We start from the raw sequence: 18,077 nt of genomic DNA, 5'->3' as shown, positions 1-18,077 counted from the left end.
AAGCCTGATGGTCGCGATAATCACGACCATCGCCAGGCTGCACCAAAAGCTGTGGATGGTCACCCACAGCTGTGCGAGTGGCCTGGAGGTGGATTTTTTTTAAAAACAATCCGCCCTGATTCAGAGCGAGTGCTCGCAAATAGCGAGCGCCTCTGAATCAGGCCCTTAGTAGCATTCTGGGTGAGAAAGGGTCTTATCCTGGAAATATTTTTGAGATGGAAATGACAGGACTGTGAGAGGTTCTAGATATGTGGTTTGAAGGAAATGGAGGAGTCCAAGATAACTCCAAGATAGTGCACTTTGGGGTTAGAGGAGATAGTTGTGCCATCACTTGATAAAGAAATAGTGGGAAGTGAGGTTATGTGGGAGGGTTGGAAGATGATCATCTCAGTCTTAGACATATTAAGTTTAAGAAATCGCTGGGACATCCAGGAAGATATAGCAGAGAGACAGTTGGAGATATAAGGAAGGAGAGAGGTCAGGGGAGGAAAGGAAGATCTGAGTGTCATCGGCATAGAGATGATAATGGAAGTCAAAAGAGCTGATGAGTTCACCTAGAGAGGATGTAGGGATGTAGGGAGAAAAGGAGTGGTCCAAGAACAAAACCTTGGGGAACACCTACCGCGAGAGGATGTGGTGAGGGGAAGATAAGCCATGAGAGGAGACAGAGAAGGATTGGTCAGAGAGGTAGGAGGATAGCCAGGAAAGGGCAGTGTCACATAGACCAAGGGAGTAAAGGATTTGCAGCAGGGGAGGGTGGTCCACAGTGTCAAAAGCAGTAGAAAGGTCAAGGAGAATGAGCAGAGAGTAGTGGCCTTTGGATTTGGCAGCAAGGAGGTCATTGCTGACTTTAGTGAGGGCAGTTTCAGTGGAGTGGAGAGAACAGAAGCCAGACTGAAAAGGGTCAAGGAGGGAGTGGGAGGAAATAAAGGTGGTAAGGCAGTTGTAGACAATATGCTCAAGGAGTTTGGATGCAAAATGGAGGAGAGAGATTGGTCGGTAGTTGGTGAGAGTGTTAGGATCAAGGGTAGGTTTTTTAAGAATGGGGGAGACAAGGGCATGTTTGAATGCAAAAGGGACAGTGCCAGATGAGAGGGACAGATTGAGATTGGGCATGATGGGAACAGGCACAAGGAGAGAGGTAGCAGAGGAGATGTGAAGGGATAGGGTCAAGGGGAGAGGTGGAAGGGGAGGAGGACTGGATAAGTGCCATGACTTCCTCTCCAGATACAGGGGAGAGCGATATCAGTGTAGGTAAAATGGAAGGGGAGGGATGATCCGGGAAAGGAGGAGGTGTAGTGCTGGGGGACTGGTGGGATATAATATCCTGACATATGGAGTCAATTTTAGATGTAAAGTAGGTAGCAAAGTCAAGGACAGAGAGCAAGGAGGGAAGGCTAGGAGAGGGCGGGCAGAGGAGAGTGTTCAGGGTGGTGAAGAGATGCTGGGGATTTGAGGACTGGGAGGAGATGAGGTGCTTGAAATATGGCTGTTTAGAGAGGGAAAGGGCAGCACTGTAGGATGAGAGCATAAATTTGAAATGGAGAAAATCTGCCTTAGCGCGTGACCTTCTAAAACTGTCACTGGGCGGTTCGTGAACACTTTTGCAGATATCTGGTGCATTAGGAATGCTAAGGTTGAAGTGTGGATCTGCGAGGGTGTATAGTGATTGCCGGAACAACAGAGTCAAGAGCAGAAGTAAGGAAGGCATTGTATAGGGAAGCAGCTTGTTCAGGGGAGGAGAGAGAGAGCAAAGGGGAGAGAAGCGAGTCAAGTAGGGAAGAAAAATAAACTGTGTTGATAGCCTCAATGTTAAGCCTAGTGATAGTGGCCTTAGGATGTAGGGGAGGGGAAGGAGAGAGGGATAGGTTAAAAGAGAGAAGGTGATGGTCAGCGAGGGGGAATGGGGAATTGGAATAATCAGAAATATCACAATGGTGAGTGAAGACCTGATCAAGCGAATGGCCACTCATATGGGAGGGTGAGGAGGTCCATTGGGAGAGACCAAAAGAGGATGTGAGGGTAAGGAGTTTGGAAGCAGAGGATTCAGTGGGGATATCAATTGGAATATTCAAGTCACCTAGGATAATGGAGGGAAGGTCTGAGGAGAGAAAGTGAGGGAGCCAGGAAGCAAAGTTGTCAAGGAATTTGGAGGGAGTGCCAGGGGGATGGTAATGACAGCTACTCGCAGGTGTACTGGTTGGAAGAAGCATATAGCATGAACCTCAAATGTAGAGAATGTAAGGGATGGTCCAGGGGGTATAAGTTGGTAGGTGTAACCAGGGGATAGAAGGACACCACCACCATGGCGACCCCCTGGCCAAGGGGTGAGAGAAGGTGAGGCCCCCAGAGGAGAGAGCTGCAGCAGAATTGGTATCAGAAGGTGAAATCCAGGTTTCAGTAATGGCTAGGAGATGCAAATTGTTGGAGATGAAAAGGTCAAGGGTGGGAACAAGTTTATTACAGACCTATCTGGCATTCCAGAGGGCACAGGTTAAAGGGACAGTGTTTGTGGGAGAGATGTGATTGAGATTTTCTGGATTACTGTAACGAGTATGTGAGATTCATTTTGGGGACCGAGATGAATAGAGTGGAGAGATTGTGCAGGCACCAGTGCTGGGAAGGGAACCTTTAAGCGGTGAGTAGAAGGAGTTTAACGAGATGTGGATGGAGGTGGGATGAGGTGGCATGGAGAGGAGGGTTGGAGGAGGGATTAGCAGTGGGGTAGTAGGACCATGGTGGGCTAGAAGAGAATGCAAGTGTAGTAGTGGGACAGGAGAGGGAGGAAGGCAGACAGAGTAGGGGAGATATGGGAAGGAGGCAAGGGGGAAAGGATAAAGGTGGAAGATATTGAAACTATTTAAATATTTAAAATATTTAAACCTTTCCCACCTTAGGCCAGTATGATTACATTAAAAACCGGGTGCTAATATATTCTCAAACTTAAGTATTCAGATACTGATTTTTGTGTGCTACAAACATCTATGTAAATAAAAGGTTTCCAAATAAAAATGGAGCTGTTTACAAAACAGTTGATGTTTGCAAAGCTCGTAGTGCAAAAAAACTAATTTTAATTTTGTAGAGCCAGATTATTTAAAGGAGACATAGGGGTGAATGAGGAGTCTTTCTAGTGGTGCTCTTTGATGTATGGAGAGTTGCATGGTTGTTTACATTCTAAAATGGGACCTTATTTTTGTTTTTGCATAGTATGTATATATTTTGCAAAGAGGGCCTGATTTAGCTTAGGACCGAATTGTAAAGCTGCACACAAGCAGTTCCGTCCTTGCAATTATGGTAATACAACAGGAGGTGTCAAGCCTCCTGTATGCATAAGTTATCAGAGCTGCATTGTACAATGCAGCATCAGATAATCTGCGGGAACATCAGCCGGCTAAATGACGCATGGGGTCACGCAAGCCAGCCGCTGCAGATGAGAAAAAGAGGCTAGGAAATCTCCATCAGATGAAGATCCTGGCCTCTTCCCCCCCCCCCCCAACTGTGGCGGAGGCCGTCACTGCCCTCTCCCGCCCACAATCGGCAGCAGACTGACAGTCTGCAGCCACTCTGAGTGCGATCACACAGGATCTGTACTGCACATGTGCAGTAAGGGTCAGGCACCTGCACAGATTCCAGAACATCAGGAATCTGCGTTCTGCTGATTCAGGCCCATGGATTGCCAATGTGCTTGGTGAGCTGTTCACTGTTGAGGCTTGTCCGACCACTTTGGTAATATTCTAACATTGGATATTGGAGCAATCAACCTTGGAAGTATCTGCTGTGTATAAATGATGAGAAAGGTCAATGATTACATAAATGTTCATTTTTATCTGGTTTACAATATGACAGTGGTAACAATTACAAAGTAACATTTGTAATATGATATTTGTAATAAGTGACAACTGAGTAACTATAATCAAAGAACTGTAAATAGGTAGCCCTGGTTCAGTAAGTGGAGGGGGATGCCTATTTTGTCAGAGCCGGGCCCTACAATCTCTGATGGCAGTCCTGGCCTCATTTTTCTCCTTCTCTCCAAAAACATACTGATAGATTAATTGGTTGCTAACAAAATTCACCCTAGTGTGTTTGTGTGTGCATTTGATATGGAATATAGATTGTATGCTCCACTGAGGCAGGACCTGATATGAATGAATAAAATATTATCTGCAATGTGCTGTGAAATATGTATGTGCTATATAAATAACTATTAATAAATACATAAATGATGCTTACAGTTAGTGATGTTTCATATTAATGGAAATAATAGTAAGACAATAAAAACAGCAGTGCGGTATGCCAAGTCCCCCACTGGTTAGTATGACACTGTAAGGGTTTCTTATCACAATATATATCAAACACCTTGATTTGCACCAGGCACTAACTGAATCAGTGATCCCCATTGACATACTATGATTATAGTTGCTCAGGTGTTACCTTTTATGAACAGCGTGTCATATATGTTACTCAAGAATTGTTATCCTGTTTGTGTATTTGACATATTGTTTGTTGAATATGTGTGTACTATTGTTGATGGTATTAGCTGATTAATGGTATACACCAGCGTTTCCCTCAGTGCTTAACCAGTGGGGTGGTTTATTAAGCAGTAATGTGATCATACAGCCATACTCATACACACATACAGACTATTGGATGGAGCGGAACTTGTGCAGAGCATACAGGTCACCACTGTATGTGGGTAGCAGTTCTTTTATAAGTGGTGATAGCAGCATATAATGCAGTATATCACAGGGTCTCTAAGAGCTATGTGGGTCAAACCTGTGCCCCACTGTGGTGCTCATTCACAGTGAAAGATGACGCCGTGCATGTGCAGAAGACGTAATGGTGGCCATCTTGGTTATAGATTGATGCCTCCTTATAGGAGATCATGGAGACTGCCCAGTAGCGTGCTCCATATCTTAACACTCCCCACTTGCTAAAAGCTACTCCATGTCACACAAACAATTTTTACTTTCAGCTTTACTGCAGCAACCTGTAAATAATTGAAGGTTTGATATGGAGGAATATAACATTTTAGACAATTCTAGTCCACATTTCTTGAAAAGGAAATCAGTCAGACTCTTCTCACTGACAGTGCAAACTATGGGCCTGATTCAGCTTTGGGAGTAGAGGGCCTGATTCATTATGGATCGCAGCTGCAATAGCGCACGCAGTTGGACAATTGTTGCATACTGCGCATGCATAGCAGTGCATGTGAGCAAAGATTACACCACAATTGCACTGCGATCACACAGAGCACGGTAAGCTATCACAGAGTGAATGACAGGTAGTCAGCGTTTGGGGGTGGTGATGGGGGAGTGGTTGGAGAAACGCAGGTGTGACGGTCCGATTGAACGCCATTGTATGGGTGTGCATAAATAAAATATATAGAAGATATTTAAAAAATAGCATCACAAATGCAAATAGACACAATATATTCCTTTCAATACAAACATATCCGATATCGGGAAAAACCTATCTAAGTAGCACCTGTGGGTAATTTGTAATGATACAGATACCAGCAGAAATAGTTCCAATATCAGCAGGTTACCTTATGAGTCATTAGTAACAGTGGGTATATGATACAATGTTGCAATTATGTAGCAGCAAAGGTGTCACTCAATAAATAATTTGTAGCAGATTAAGCTTGGATCGCAGTTGGAAAGATGCACGAATCGGTCGATTGTTGCATTCTTTACATTTAGAAGTGTATCTGCACTATTTCCTCTGGTGCTAGGGACAAGGGGGGAAGGGAAATGGTGTAAAATAGGAAAGATTAGCTTCCTTTGAAAAAAAAGGGGGGGGGGGGCTGCCACAGACCTCTGTGATCCCTTCCTAGATCACTTAAATATTCAAAATGGTTATGGGGTTGAGTCTTAAAGGGCGTACTAGAGAAATGTTAATATAGTAGGTAAACAAGTGAATGATTAATATAACATAATGGTACGTATAATTCGTGTTTAATATGAAATAGTCGCTCAGATAAAATATATATACATGAATTCATAACCAATATATCACAGTGATTCTGATGCATAAATAAAATAAAATAAAAGTCTGGTATATACTAAAATACTGTACTGTTAATTAAAAACATGAAGTTCAGAATTGAGCGGATATGTGCAGACTAAAATGATGGATATCAGTCCAAATAGTAAGTTATGGTTTTCAAATGAAGTTAGTATTCAATTGTATTAAAAATTAGTTGGGACATCCCTTTCCGTATATCCTAATGATGCTTTGTTCCTATATATTAACTTAGGTGTTATGCCACACTGAAGACAGATTTAACCCTTCGAAAGGGGATGCTTTTATTAGCATAAACCCCACTGTATATCACGTATTTGTAAAGTCCACGGCTGTCTGCCATTACCACAGAAGTAAGGGAAATGATCCTTGTTGTGTGCGCACCTCCTACCTTAATTCGTACTGTAGTAGCAGGTTTAGCGTGGCGGAGTCCTGTCAGGCATGAGGGTGTTGCACACTCATTACCTATGCCGTGCATTGTATTCTATGTGCTGGCGGGTCCTCTGCACTTCCAGTTCCTGTGCATGCCAGAGGTGTGGGTAGTTGAGAGCAGTGAGCAGCTAGTCAGCAGCTGAAAGTAGTATGGGCAGTACCGTCCGGCAGAGCTCTTGCCTCGGGAGCTGTCCTGATTACTTCTTGCTGCATTCCGTTAGTCTCCAATGCAATGATTGAGTGGAGACAGATGGTGGGTGTGTCTGCAGTAGGTGTGACCAACGCGTTTCTCCCAGTCGGGCTTCGTCAGGGACAATATTTCAGGGTTTTGGCTACAGGTTGTCTATTTGTATCTGTTCCTTAATTGAATCCTGTTGATGGTCGTTAAGCCTCTAATTACAGCAGCCTCAGTGTTTGTGATATCTATAAAGTGTTCTTTCACATATCTTATAAATTCTGTTCATAAATAAGTACAGAACAGCTGGTATAGATCTTATAAGCTTGAAAATGTTGAAATAAAATAAAAAATAAAAAAAATTATGAATAGAAAGTAGGATGCAAATAGATTGAAAATAAAATAAAAATATGAAACTGAGAAAGTGAATGTTGCTGATAAAAACATAAGGAATTAGGTATGTTTTGGTATTTGATATCTAGAGTCTTATAGGTTAATTCCTGTGTTGACCGCATTATGGAAATGATAAATGATCTAAATATTTTAACTTCCTATAGGCTACAGCTCAGTGCGCAATTGTACTTTTACCTTCCCGGATCTAAATATTTTGTGTGGGGCTCTATCTAGGATATAGATCTGTCCTGGATATTCCATTACTGTTTATTGGTTTTGTTCCCCCTTTTCCTTTTCCCCTCTGTTGTCATAAGCATACTTTTGTGAACTCTCCAGAGTCTGAGCTTGGGATCCCGACCAGCAAATAATGGGAGGGGGAACAGAGGGGCAAGTACGCGCGGGCCCAATCTAGTGTAGGAGAGATGTTATTCCTTACAGTACCTGCACTTCGTGGTTGGTCTCCCCCCCAGTACTACACAGGCCCGACCCTTCTTAGCTTCCAAGTTCAGATGGTATTTTTTGGGCGTTTCTAGGGTGGTATGACCGTAATAATTACTCCATCCATTGTGGGCCCACAGGGACCGCCCCATGCCCGAATCCCCGTGCGCCGATCAGGAGCCCCCGTCCAGAAAATCGGAGAGCTCAAAATCAATGTTGAGGCCATTTGGTGTTGAAGTTTTTAATTCAAATATCCATTTGCTTTCTTCCCTTGACATGGATCTAATATGGTTACCTCCCCTCCAAGATGGTTTTACTAGGGAGATGGCTTGAAAGGAGAGTAGGGACGAGTCTCTGTTGTGATGCAGGTTGAAATGTTCAGAGACACTGTGTGTCCTTAATCCATTCTCAATATTTCTCATATGTTCTCCAAGACGAGTGCTCAGCTTCCTTATAGTACGTCCAACATATTGAAGTCCACAGGGACATGATAGTAGATAAATGGTGCCTTTGGACTCGCAACTTAGTTTTTCTCTAATCCTATATTCTTTTCTTGTGATGTGGGAAACAAAATTCACAATAGGAGCAGTTGTTTTTCTTTTTGTGGTTTTACATGCTCTGCAATGATTGCAGTAGAAAAAAATCTTTTTTCCTATTGTTGAGCCAATTCTGGCTAGTATTACCAAAGTTCTTGCTTGGTGACAAGTAGCTTTTTACAAGTTTTTGTTTTATACTTGAGGCTCTCCTATATACGAATGTAGGTTTGTCTTTAAGTATCTTTTTCAGAAGATCATCTTTTAGTAGAATATGCCAGTTTTTTCGTACAATCCGTTCCAAGTCCCTATATTGATTGCTATATTGAGTGATGAATAATGGTTGTTGTTGATCTAAATCCTTTTTTTCTTTGTATGTTAGTAATTTATTTCTCTCCATCTCCCTTGCTTCTCGGAATGCTGTTTCAATCAAAGTTTTTTCGTAGTCCTGTTCCAAAATCTTTGTCATGTTCTATACAAGTGTATAGTGCTTTCACATCGAAAGTTGCAAGTTGATAACCTGCTTCCCATTCCGTTTCGTTCAGTACATGTAATACTTGTGTTGTGTCTTTGAGATGACTGGGTTGTAGTGATACCAATGGTTGTAAGATTTGATCAATATACTCTGATAAATTGGTGGTAAGTGAAGAAATTCCTGACACTATTGGTCGTCCTGGTGGGTTATTGCAATCCTTATGAATTTTGGGAAGGAAGTAAAAAAACGGTAATCTTAGATGTGACAATGGGGCCCATTTATCAAAGTGCATTTGAGGTAAATTCCCCGAAAACACCTGTTTTCCCCGAATGTATGTATATATCCGATACCTGCTGCGATCCCTCCATTGCCGCCGGCAGCCGCCTCCCCCATAGGTTTCTATGGGGGATGCGATGCTGCCAAATGTATCAATATCGGGAATGCGAAGCATTCCCGATATCGACCCCAGCAGCTAACACCATCTGAAGATAGCGTTAGCCGCTGTGTCCTATGGGCACTTACCGCATTTCAGCCGGCGGAGGGATCTGCCAGATCCCTCCGCCGGCAATGGGCGCTGCTCATGTGCAGTCCGAGGGACTGCGCATGCGCAGCAGCCCAGAATGCGCTCCGGCCACATCGCAGGAACGGGCTCTTTTCGGAGCCCGTCTCCCTGCATGTGCCGGGTCATACATTCGGCCGCTATGATCGCATTTTGCAATGCGATCATGGGCGGTACTGCATGCCCTGATCGCATTGCAAAATGTAATCCTTAATAAATGGGCCCCTGTGTGAGGTAATTGAATTCCTGTTTATTCAATATATTTTCCCTTTTGCCTTCAAGCAAAAGTGCATCCAATCCTTTTTGTATTTCTCCGTGGGGTTTAAGGGGAGAGGTTCATATGTTTCCTTATCCGAAAGGAGCCTTTTTGCCTCCTCATCATATTTCTCCAGGTCCATAATGACGATGCCCCCCCCCCCCACCCCATATCTGCCAGTTAATGACTTTGGTTTTATAGTTGGTTAAAGCTTTGGGAGACGTTTTTTCATCTTTAGTGAGATTGTACTTTTTTTTTTTTCTTTTTTTCTGTTTGAGTTTCTCCAGATCCAGTTCTACCGCCTTTTGGAAAGTCTCTATAAAGGCACCCTTTATGTGGGTTGCATAGAAGGTTGATTTCTCTCTTAAATTTGTGTGTATGAATCGATCTTCATCTTTCTCTCTTGATTTCTGTCCAGTTTTTAGAAAGAACTTTTTAAGAGTGAGCTTTCTTGAAAAAATGTTCAAATCTATAAACGTTTGAAATTCATTGAGGCTATTGGAGGGGGCGAATTTAAGGCTCTTGTTGAGTAGATTTTTCTCCGCTTCAGTTAGTACATATTGACTGAGGTTGAATATCCCTATATTTCTGTTCTCTTTCTCTTCTCTATTGGTTCTTCTTTGGTGTTCTTTGTATGCTTTCCGTGTGGTTCCTCCTCTGACGCCTCGTCTGACTCTTCTCTTTCTATGCAGAATTGTTTTCTCTTCTGTTTTGGATCCATTAGAATGTTTGGTGGAAGATCTTCCCTGACTATTTCTAAAAAAAGGTTCAAGTTTTCCTCTGTCATGTCTTCGGTTTCTTGTCCTTCTGATAATATAGTTCTACTAGAGGTTGACTTCTCTATATTTTCCAGCAACTTTATTGTTTCCTGTAATTCCTCATCTCGTGCTTTCATCATTCCTTTCTATAGCTTTCCTTAACTTTACTTGTATCCAGCAAACCTTTAGTTTGATCCCATTCAAACCTAAACTTGCTTTCCCTATACGGTGGGTAAACTCTATTCCTTGCCGTAAATCTTGGAGGTGTTCTAATGTGAGGCAGTCTTGCTTTTTTCCTCCAGGTATTTATATTTGTATTGTCCTTCCTTTGAATCATGGTTCCATCTTTGTCCCTATTCTTTGATTCATGCATGTCTGTGGAGTGTTTAGACCTGTGTTCTGTTCTTTCTTTATTTCCGGTGTAAGCTATATTGTGCATAGCCTACGATCTCTGGAATGGTTTCCATTTATGGGCTGTATATGACTCTTGATTTTGTTTAGTTGATTCCCAGGGAGATGTCCTTTTTTTTCCTCCCTGTTTCCATCTGTTAATATGGCCTGTACTTCTGGATTTCTTCCAGTCCCTGTTGTTCTCCAAATAATCTGTTTTGTCTCTTAGGAATTTTCTTTTTTTTATATATATCTATTGCTTCATTTTCAATCCTCCTTAGTTTGTCATTTGTTAGTGTGTCTAAATTTTTAATAGTCTTCCATTTCGGCTAGGGGGAGAAATTTATCCCTAATTGTCTTAATTTCTTTATTGATTTTGTCCAGTGACTTTTTCTTGTCCTCAATCACTATTTTCATTAGTGTGAATGAGCACTCATCCAGAGCCTCATCCCATTTCTGTTCCATGTTTTCATCACATGGGATGAAGGTGGGGTATTTGAACATCCTCAGGCCTCTTGGGACCAGTTTATGCTCTATATATTTTTCCAAAGTATTGCTATCCCACCACTGTTTAATTTCCAGAGATAGTAATTTCTCTAACCTCATAAATAGTGTATAAAACGTTTCATACCCTATTGGTTGGGGTTCGGACGTCTCTTTGTCCCTAGTGGAGAAGATGTTTTCCAACCTTTCTAATCTATCCGTATACATCTTCTCAAAATTGTTAATGAAATGTGTGTTCTTTGGGAAAGAGGGGGGTCAGGTAAAGTTATGTTTTATGTATAAATGGAAACCTGCTACAGACAGCTGAAAGGTGAATAAATTGCTTACATTTAGAAGTGTATCTGCGCTATTTCCTCTGGTGCTAGGGACAAGGGGGGAAGGGAAATGGTGTAAAATAGGAAAGATTAGCTTCCTTTGAAAAAAAAAGGGGGGGGGGGGAGGGGGGCTGCCACAGACCTCTGTGATCCCTTCCTAGATCACTTAAATATTCAAAATTGTTATGGGCTTGGGTCTTAAAGGGTGCACTAGAGAAATGTTAATATAGTAGGTAAACAAATGAATGATTAATATAGCATAATGGAGGGGAGGTAACCATATTAGATCCATGTCAAGGGAAGAAAGCAAATGGATATTTGAATTAAAAACTTTAACACCACATGGCCTCAACATTGATTTTGAGCTCTCCAACTTTCTGGAAGGGGGCTCCTGATCGGCACACGGGGATTCGGGCATGGGGCGGTCCCTGTGGGCCCCACGATGGATGGAGTAATTATTACGGTCATATCACCCTAGAAACGCCAAAAAAATACCATCTGAACTTGGAAGCTAAGAAGGGTCGGGCCTGTGTAGTACTGGGGGGGAGACCCCCCCACAAAGTGCAGGTACTGTAAGGTATAACATCTCTCCTACACCAGATTGGACCCGTGCGTACTTGCCCCCTGTTCCCCACCCATTATTTGCTGGTCGGGATCCCAAGCTCAGACTCTGGAGAGTTCACAAAAGTGAGCTTATGACAACAGAGGGGAAAAGGAAAAGGGGGAACAAAACCAATAAACAGTAATGGAATATCCAGGACAGATCTAGATCCTAGATAGAGCCCCACACAAAATATTTAGATCATTTATCATTTCCATAATGCGGTCAACACAGGAATTAACCTATAAGACTCTAGATATCAAATACCAAAACATTCCTAATTCCTTATGTTTTTATCAGCAACGTTCACTTTCTCAGCTTCATATTTTTATTTTATTTTCAATCTATTTGCATCCTACTTTCTATTCATAATTTTTTTTTTTTTTTTTTATATTTTTATTTCAGCATTTTCAAGCTTATAAGATCTATACCAGCTGTTCTGTACTTATTTATGAACAGAATTTATAAGATATGTGAAAGAACACTTTATAGATATCACAAACACTGAGGCTGCTGTAATTAGAGGCTTAACGACCATCAACAGGATTCAATTAAGGAACAGATACAAATAGACAACCTGTAGCCAAAACCCTGAAACATTGTCCTTGACAAAGCCCGACTGGGAGAAACGCGTTGGTCACACCTACTGCAGACACACCCACCATCTGTCTCCACTCGATCATTGCATTGGAGACCAACGGAACGCAGCAAGAAATAATCAGGACAGCTTCCCTGGCAAGAGCTCTGCCGGACGGTACTGCCCATACTACTTTCAGCTGCTGACTAGCCGCTCACTGCTCTCAACTACCCACACCTCCGGCATGCACAGGAACTGGAAGTGCAGAGGACCCGCCAGCACATAGAATACAATGCACGGCATAGGTAATGAGTGTGCAACACCCTCATGCCTGACAGGACTCCGCCACGCTAAACCTGCTACTACAGTACGAATTAAGGTAGGAGGTGCGCGCACAACAAGGATCATTTCCCTTACTTCTGTGGTAATGGCAGACAGCCAGTGACTTTACAAATACGTGATATACAGTGGGGTTTATGCTAATAAAAGCATCCCCTTTCGAAGGGTTAAATCTAAGTTAATATATAGGAACAAAGCATCATTAGGATATACAGGATCCTTGGACTACAATTGCTTATACGGAAAGGGAAGTACCGCAGAGTGCATGACTAATTTTTAATACAATTGAATACCAACTTCATTTGAAAACCATAACTTACTATTTGGACTGATATCCATAATTTTAATCTGCACATATCCGCTCAATTCTGGACTACATGTTTTTAATTAATAGTACAGTATTTTAGTATATACCATACTTTTATTTTATTTTATTTTTATTCATGCATCAGAATCACTGTAATATATTGTTTATGAATTCATGTATATATATTTTATCTGAGCGACTATTTCATATTAAACATGAATTATACGTACCATTATGTCATATTAATCAGTCACTTGTTTACATACTATAATAACATTTCTTTAGTACGCCCTTTAAGACCCAACCCCATAACCATTTTGATTGTTGCATTCTGCATGCTATGTATCGCAGTGCGCGTGCATGAACTAGCAATTGCAATGAAAATTGCGTTTGCAGAGGCTACGCAGACCCAGAGCAGAGTGAATGACAGGAGGTGCCGTTTGTGTGTGGTGGCAGGGGGTTGGTCGGGCGAATGCAGGTGCACCAGTGCATTTCAACGCCATTGCAGGGGCGTGCATAAATTATCCACTGCGTGGCCATAAGCAGTCATAGCACTGGTAGCGTGCGTCGATGTAAGCAATTTCTGAGTAAGGTCAGGGCTTGTGCAAGTGTGCTTATGGGTCCGATGTTACTCGATGTTAACAATTGTTGCGCTATGTTGCCCTAGTAGACGGATGTGAGTAAGGGGAAGTGGGTGTCCTTATGTCAGGCTGCGTTCACAACGTGAATGCAAACATTTAAATAGCATCACTGATATTAGCAACTGTGGTGTGTGCGTATTAGCAGAATTGGGAACTATAGTGAATCAGGCCCAATATCAGAGTAAATTCATATTACCAGTAGTTGGGGAGGCCACCCTCGAAGAGAAAACTTTTCTGTCCGATGTGGATCTGGACTTTAGAGCTGCAAGTTATATTGCCGCTGTCAGTCTGTAGTTTCCCACGACTGAATAGCGCTGGTAGGGGGATTCCATGACAGTTTCTGAGAACCGGATTGCGTCGGCTAATGCTCTGTCCAACATAGCAGCTGATGTACCCGCTGCTATGTTGGACAGGAAATGCTCAGTCACCACAGCCAACGGGTGCCTTAGTGTTCTGCTATACTGGACGCCGGACGCTGATTGTGTTGCGCCAGCAGCACTGCATGCCGGATACAGGAGAAACCACACTAGTGAGTGTGGGGTCGGACTCACTGTGAGGTGGAGATCGCAGACGCGTTTTGTCCACATGACTGGACTACCTCAAAGTGAGAACCTCTGTACTATTCAACCTGGGATAGCTATGAAGGGGGAGCCTTTTTAACTAAGGAGCCCAGCAGCTGGTTCACTTATGTATGACTCCCTGGAAATATTAGGCTGGAGACACAAGGTGGCATTATGCTGGAGAGGCACAGGGGGCATGAGGTTGGAGAGACACAGGGGGCATGAGGCTGGAGAAACACAAGGGCAATTGCTGGGAGATACATGGGGCCATGGTCGGAGAGATATAGAGGGCATGGGCTGAAGAGACAAAGGCGGCTTCAGGCGTGAGTATCAATGGGGTCATGAACACAGGCCCTGCTTATTTCAAATTCTACCTACGCAGGGAAGGGGTGACCCAAAGCATTAGTTGCTGGGCCTGTTTAAGCATAAGAGATTGCTGATGACCAAAAGGCATATAATAGAAATTAAAAATGTCTGCAAAAAAATTGGTGTACTGTACCTCCCAAGAGTTCACCATTTTCAGACACAATCCATAACACTTTCTTTTCATATAAACTAGCTGCAATGAGCAACAAAACATCAAGTCTATCTGTTTCATCATCCCCCACCCCTGTAAACACTCTAGGGGGTAAATTTACTAAAGTTTGATATTGTCTTTTGTTCGATTTTGCATTTGATTTTGGTTCGATTTTTTATGAAAGGATTTACTATAGGCAAAATCGAATGTCAAATCGAACAGAAAAAGTAATTTGAAATTATATCGAATTTCTGAAAAACATCGATGTTTTCACATAGAGAACAATAGGATCCCTTCATTTACTAACATTCGATTTGTAAATCGAATGAAAAATGAACTCAAACTCGAACTGCAAATCCCCAAATGAATAGAAGAACTTCATGCATTTGTTTTCAGCATGAGCAGTTCGATTTGACACAGATACATGCATACATCAGTGAGATGCATGCATGTTTCTTACTCTAAAAAGCTTGGAAAGAGTTAATGTTTACAAAAAAAAAGACTTGGGGTCCTCCCCTAAATACACAACCAGCCCGAGACTTTTCATAGCCAGTCCTGGTTGTGTAAGTACAGGGAAAAAATTGCTAAGGGTTTCCCCTGTACTTAGCACAACCAGCACCATGCTCAGGTCCAGTCGTGGTTCTGGAATTACAGGGGAAAAAATGCATAGGGTTCCCCTGTGATTTCCACAACCAGCACCGGACCCTTTCTAGTGGGGGAGGGGATGTCACAGCCAGGGAAACCCTATAACCGGGTTCCCCAGCCGAAATATTACTCCTGACCGTTTGTCAGCCCAGGCCAGAATTCCCTGGTGAGATGGGGACCCCCCAATACAGGGGTCCCACTCTTCAAGGCACCCCTGGCCTAGGCTATCCCCGCCACCCCTGGGCAGTGGGTGGTGGGTTGATAGTGCAAGTGTAGTGTGAAAAAAAGATGTGTGTAAACATTGTCTTTACAGTAGAACTGCAGGACCCAGCAAGCCTCCCACCGCATCCTGGTACTTGGAGAACCACAAGTACCAGCATGCGGGACAGAAAGGGCCTGCTGGTACCTGTAGTTCATAAACTAAACACAACACACACACACCATAACAGTATAGTTTTATTACATACAAACACACTCACACATACTCACCTACATTACCTGGACTGGTCCCTTTCTCTCTATAGTTATCCAAGCACTTGGTAAAATAAAAAAACGAGAAACGCGACCCACGCAACAGGTAACAACCACGATGGTTACCTCCCAAATGAAGAGCTCAGACGCGGCTTCTCTCTTTGTAGAGCCATGTCTGAGCGTTCATTGGCTGAGAGAGGTCAGTCCCCGCCTCTCTCAGCCAATGAATGGCCACCATTTTGGAGTGGGATTTGCTGTTCAATTAGGACATGAGCATGCAAAATCGAACAGCAAATCCTGTCTTAAACTGAAACAAGATCGAATTTGAGTTGAAAATCAAAAGCAAAATCCATTATTAGCAAATTAGAGATTTGCTAAGGGATTTTGCTGTTCAAGTTAAGGGCCTGATTCAGATCCGGTCGCAAGGCTGCGTTCGCACGCAGCCGTCCTCAGTCAAAGTATGCAAATCCTGCGATCGCAAGCAAAACATTAGCACAATTAGACGCCCACCAGCCTGACACAAAACGCCCACTTTTCCTTAGTAATATACGTCATCTCCAGAAAGTGTCTTAAACAATCGGTAACATCGGCTAACATCGCACCCATACACAATTGTTGCTGACCTTACCCTAGTGCAAGCAATGTGAATGCTGCTGTGTGTAATTCAGCCATGTGACGTGTATGCTGATGATGCGTCTTAATTATGTACGCCCCTGTAATGGCGTTTAAATGGACAGACACGCCTGCGTTCGCACCACCACACCCCAGTTATCATCGACCTCCACCATGTCACCACCCATAAACTGCACGTCCTGTCACTCACGCTTGCGGAGCATCTATGTACTGGCTGCAATCTCTTCCAGATCGCAACGACTGGTTTGCACTGCATCTTATACGCGTGCACAGATTGCAAACATCGGCCGGATGCGTGCGAATGCAGCCTTGTGACTGGGTCTGAATCAAGCCCTCAATTTGATCTCAGGAGAATTCAGAGATTCATAAAAATGAATCTCAAATTGAACCATAATAAATATACCCCCGGATTACCAAATTTAGAGCTCCAAAGCTTTACTTGAACTGCAAATGTTCACTCCCCCCACCTCCCTCCCCCCCAAAAAAAGAACACGCATATTGTCTGCAAGTATATGTTCATTCTGTGTATGCTCACTATAGATTAGTTATATAACAGCTTAAATAAGATGCACTTTGGAAAGAAAACACAATTTGTTTTATGCTTCTTATAATGTGGATTATGATAACACTGTTAAACTGTTGTACGATAATATTTATGAAGGGACACCTTAATCTTGGATAGTTAGATTTAGACATTATTTTCCTTTATGGATATAGCAGCCAGAAATCCAGGGTTGCTCTAAATTGTGGAATTTTATTATTGTGAAAGGGTTGGACGGTGAAAGGACTGTTGGCTAATGACCTAAAATTGAGCCAACAACATAAAAAATATCATTTTGCTGCATTATAGGCCAAAGAGTAACATTTCTATCTATATTACTGTAGAAGATTCTTGGTAATGGGCATAAGGAATCACTTGCTTACCTTGACAGAGAACACAAGGGCAATAAGCCCAAGACAGCAGAAATTCATATACATGGCGTTGAAGAGTGACCAGATTATATGATCTCGCACAGGAGGATCTTCTGGCATTATGGTCACCACAGTGGACTGTATATGCTGGCTTGGGCTATTCCGAAGCATCATTTTCTCCTGCAGAGGATCGTAGCCCTGGGCAGTGTACAGAGGTGGCGAGTTCAGCTCTCGTGCATAATCACTGTTTTCCATAACTCCCATGTACTGTACTGTAGCAGAGGAAACTTTCAAAGCTTTCCTGTCGAGCTCACTGAGATGTGTGCAGCAGTGGAGAGAATGTTGGCTTTTTATTTGGTGGGAGGGGAAGGAGGAATCTGGTGCCTCAGAGAACACTATTTCCCTGCAATGATTAGCCAACAGGTTTAAGTTTCACTTTAAATAAGTATAACTATATTGACGCCCCAGAATGTATATAGATATATAGATATACAGTATATATATATATTTATATATATATATATATACATCCACGTTATGCCCGGCACTCTTGGATAATAATTCAGTAATGCTGTGGTGGCTTCCTAGGGTGATGGCACACCCAAATATATCAAGCAAGTAAGGAG

The 18,077-nt window shown here is 42.6% G+C and overlaps 1 protein-coding gene across 1 annotated transcript in view; it reads right to left on the bottom strand.

Moving 5' to 3' along the window:
- LOC148525209 (interferon-induced transmembrane protein 1-like) overlaps positions 1 to 17,786 on the bottom strand; it is a 29,288-nt gene extending 11,502 nt beyond the window's left edge. The window contains exon 1 of the mRNA XM_088470979.1: positions 17,464 to 17,786. Coding sequence (XP_088327105.1) covers positions 17,464 to 17,715 — 252 coding nt within the window. The 5' untranslated portion in view covers positions 17,716 to 17,786. The remainder of the gene's footprint in view (positions 1 to 17,463) is intronic.
- Positions 17,787 to 18,077: the final 291 nt, after the last annotated feature.

This window comes from Taudactylus pleione, unplaced genomic scaffold, assembly GCF_031769625.1.
Source record: "Taudactylus pleione unplaced genomic scaffold, aTauple2 ptg000109l, whole genome shotgun sequence".
NCBI classification, from domain to species: Eukaryota; Metazoa; Chordata; class Amphibia; order Anura; family Myobatrachidae; genus Taudactylus; species Taudactylus pleione.
Note: the sequence above shows the minus strand (reverse complement) of the source record. Positions and strands in the feature narration are given on the sequence as shown.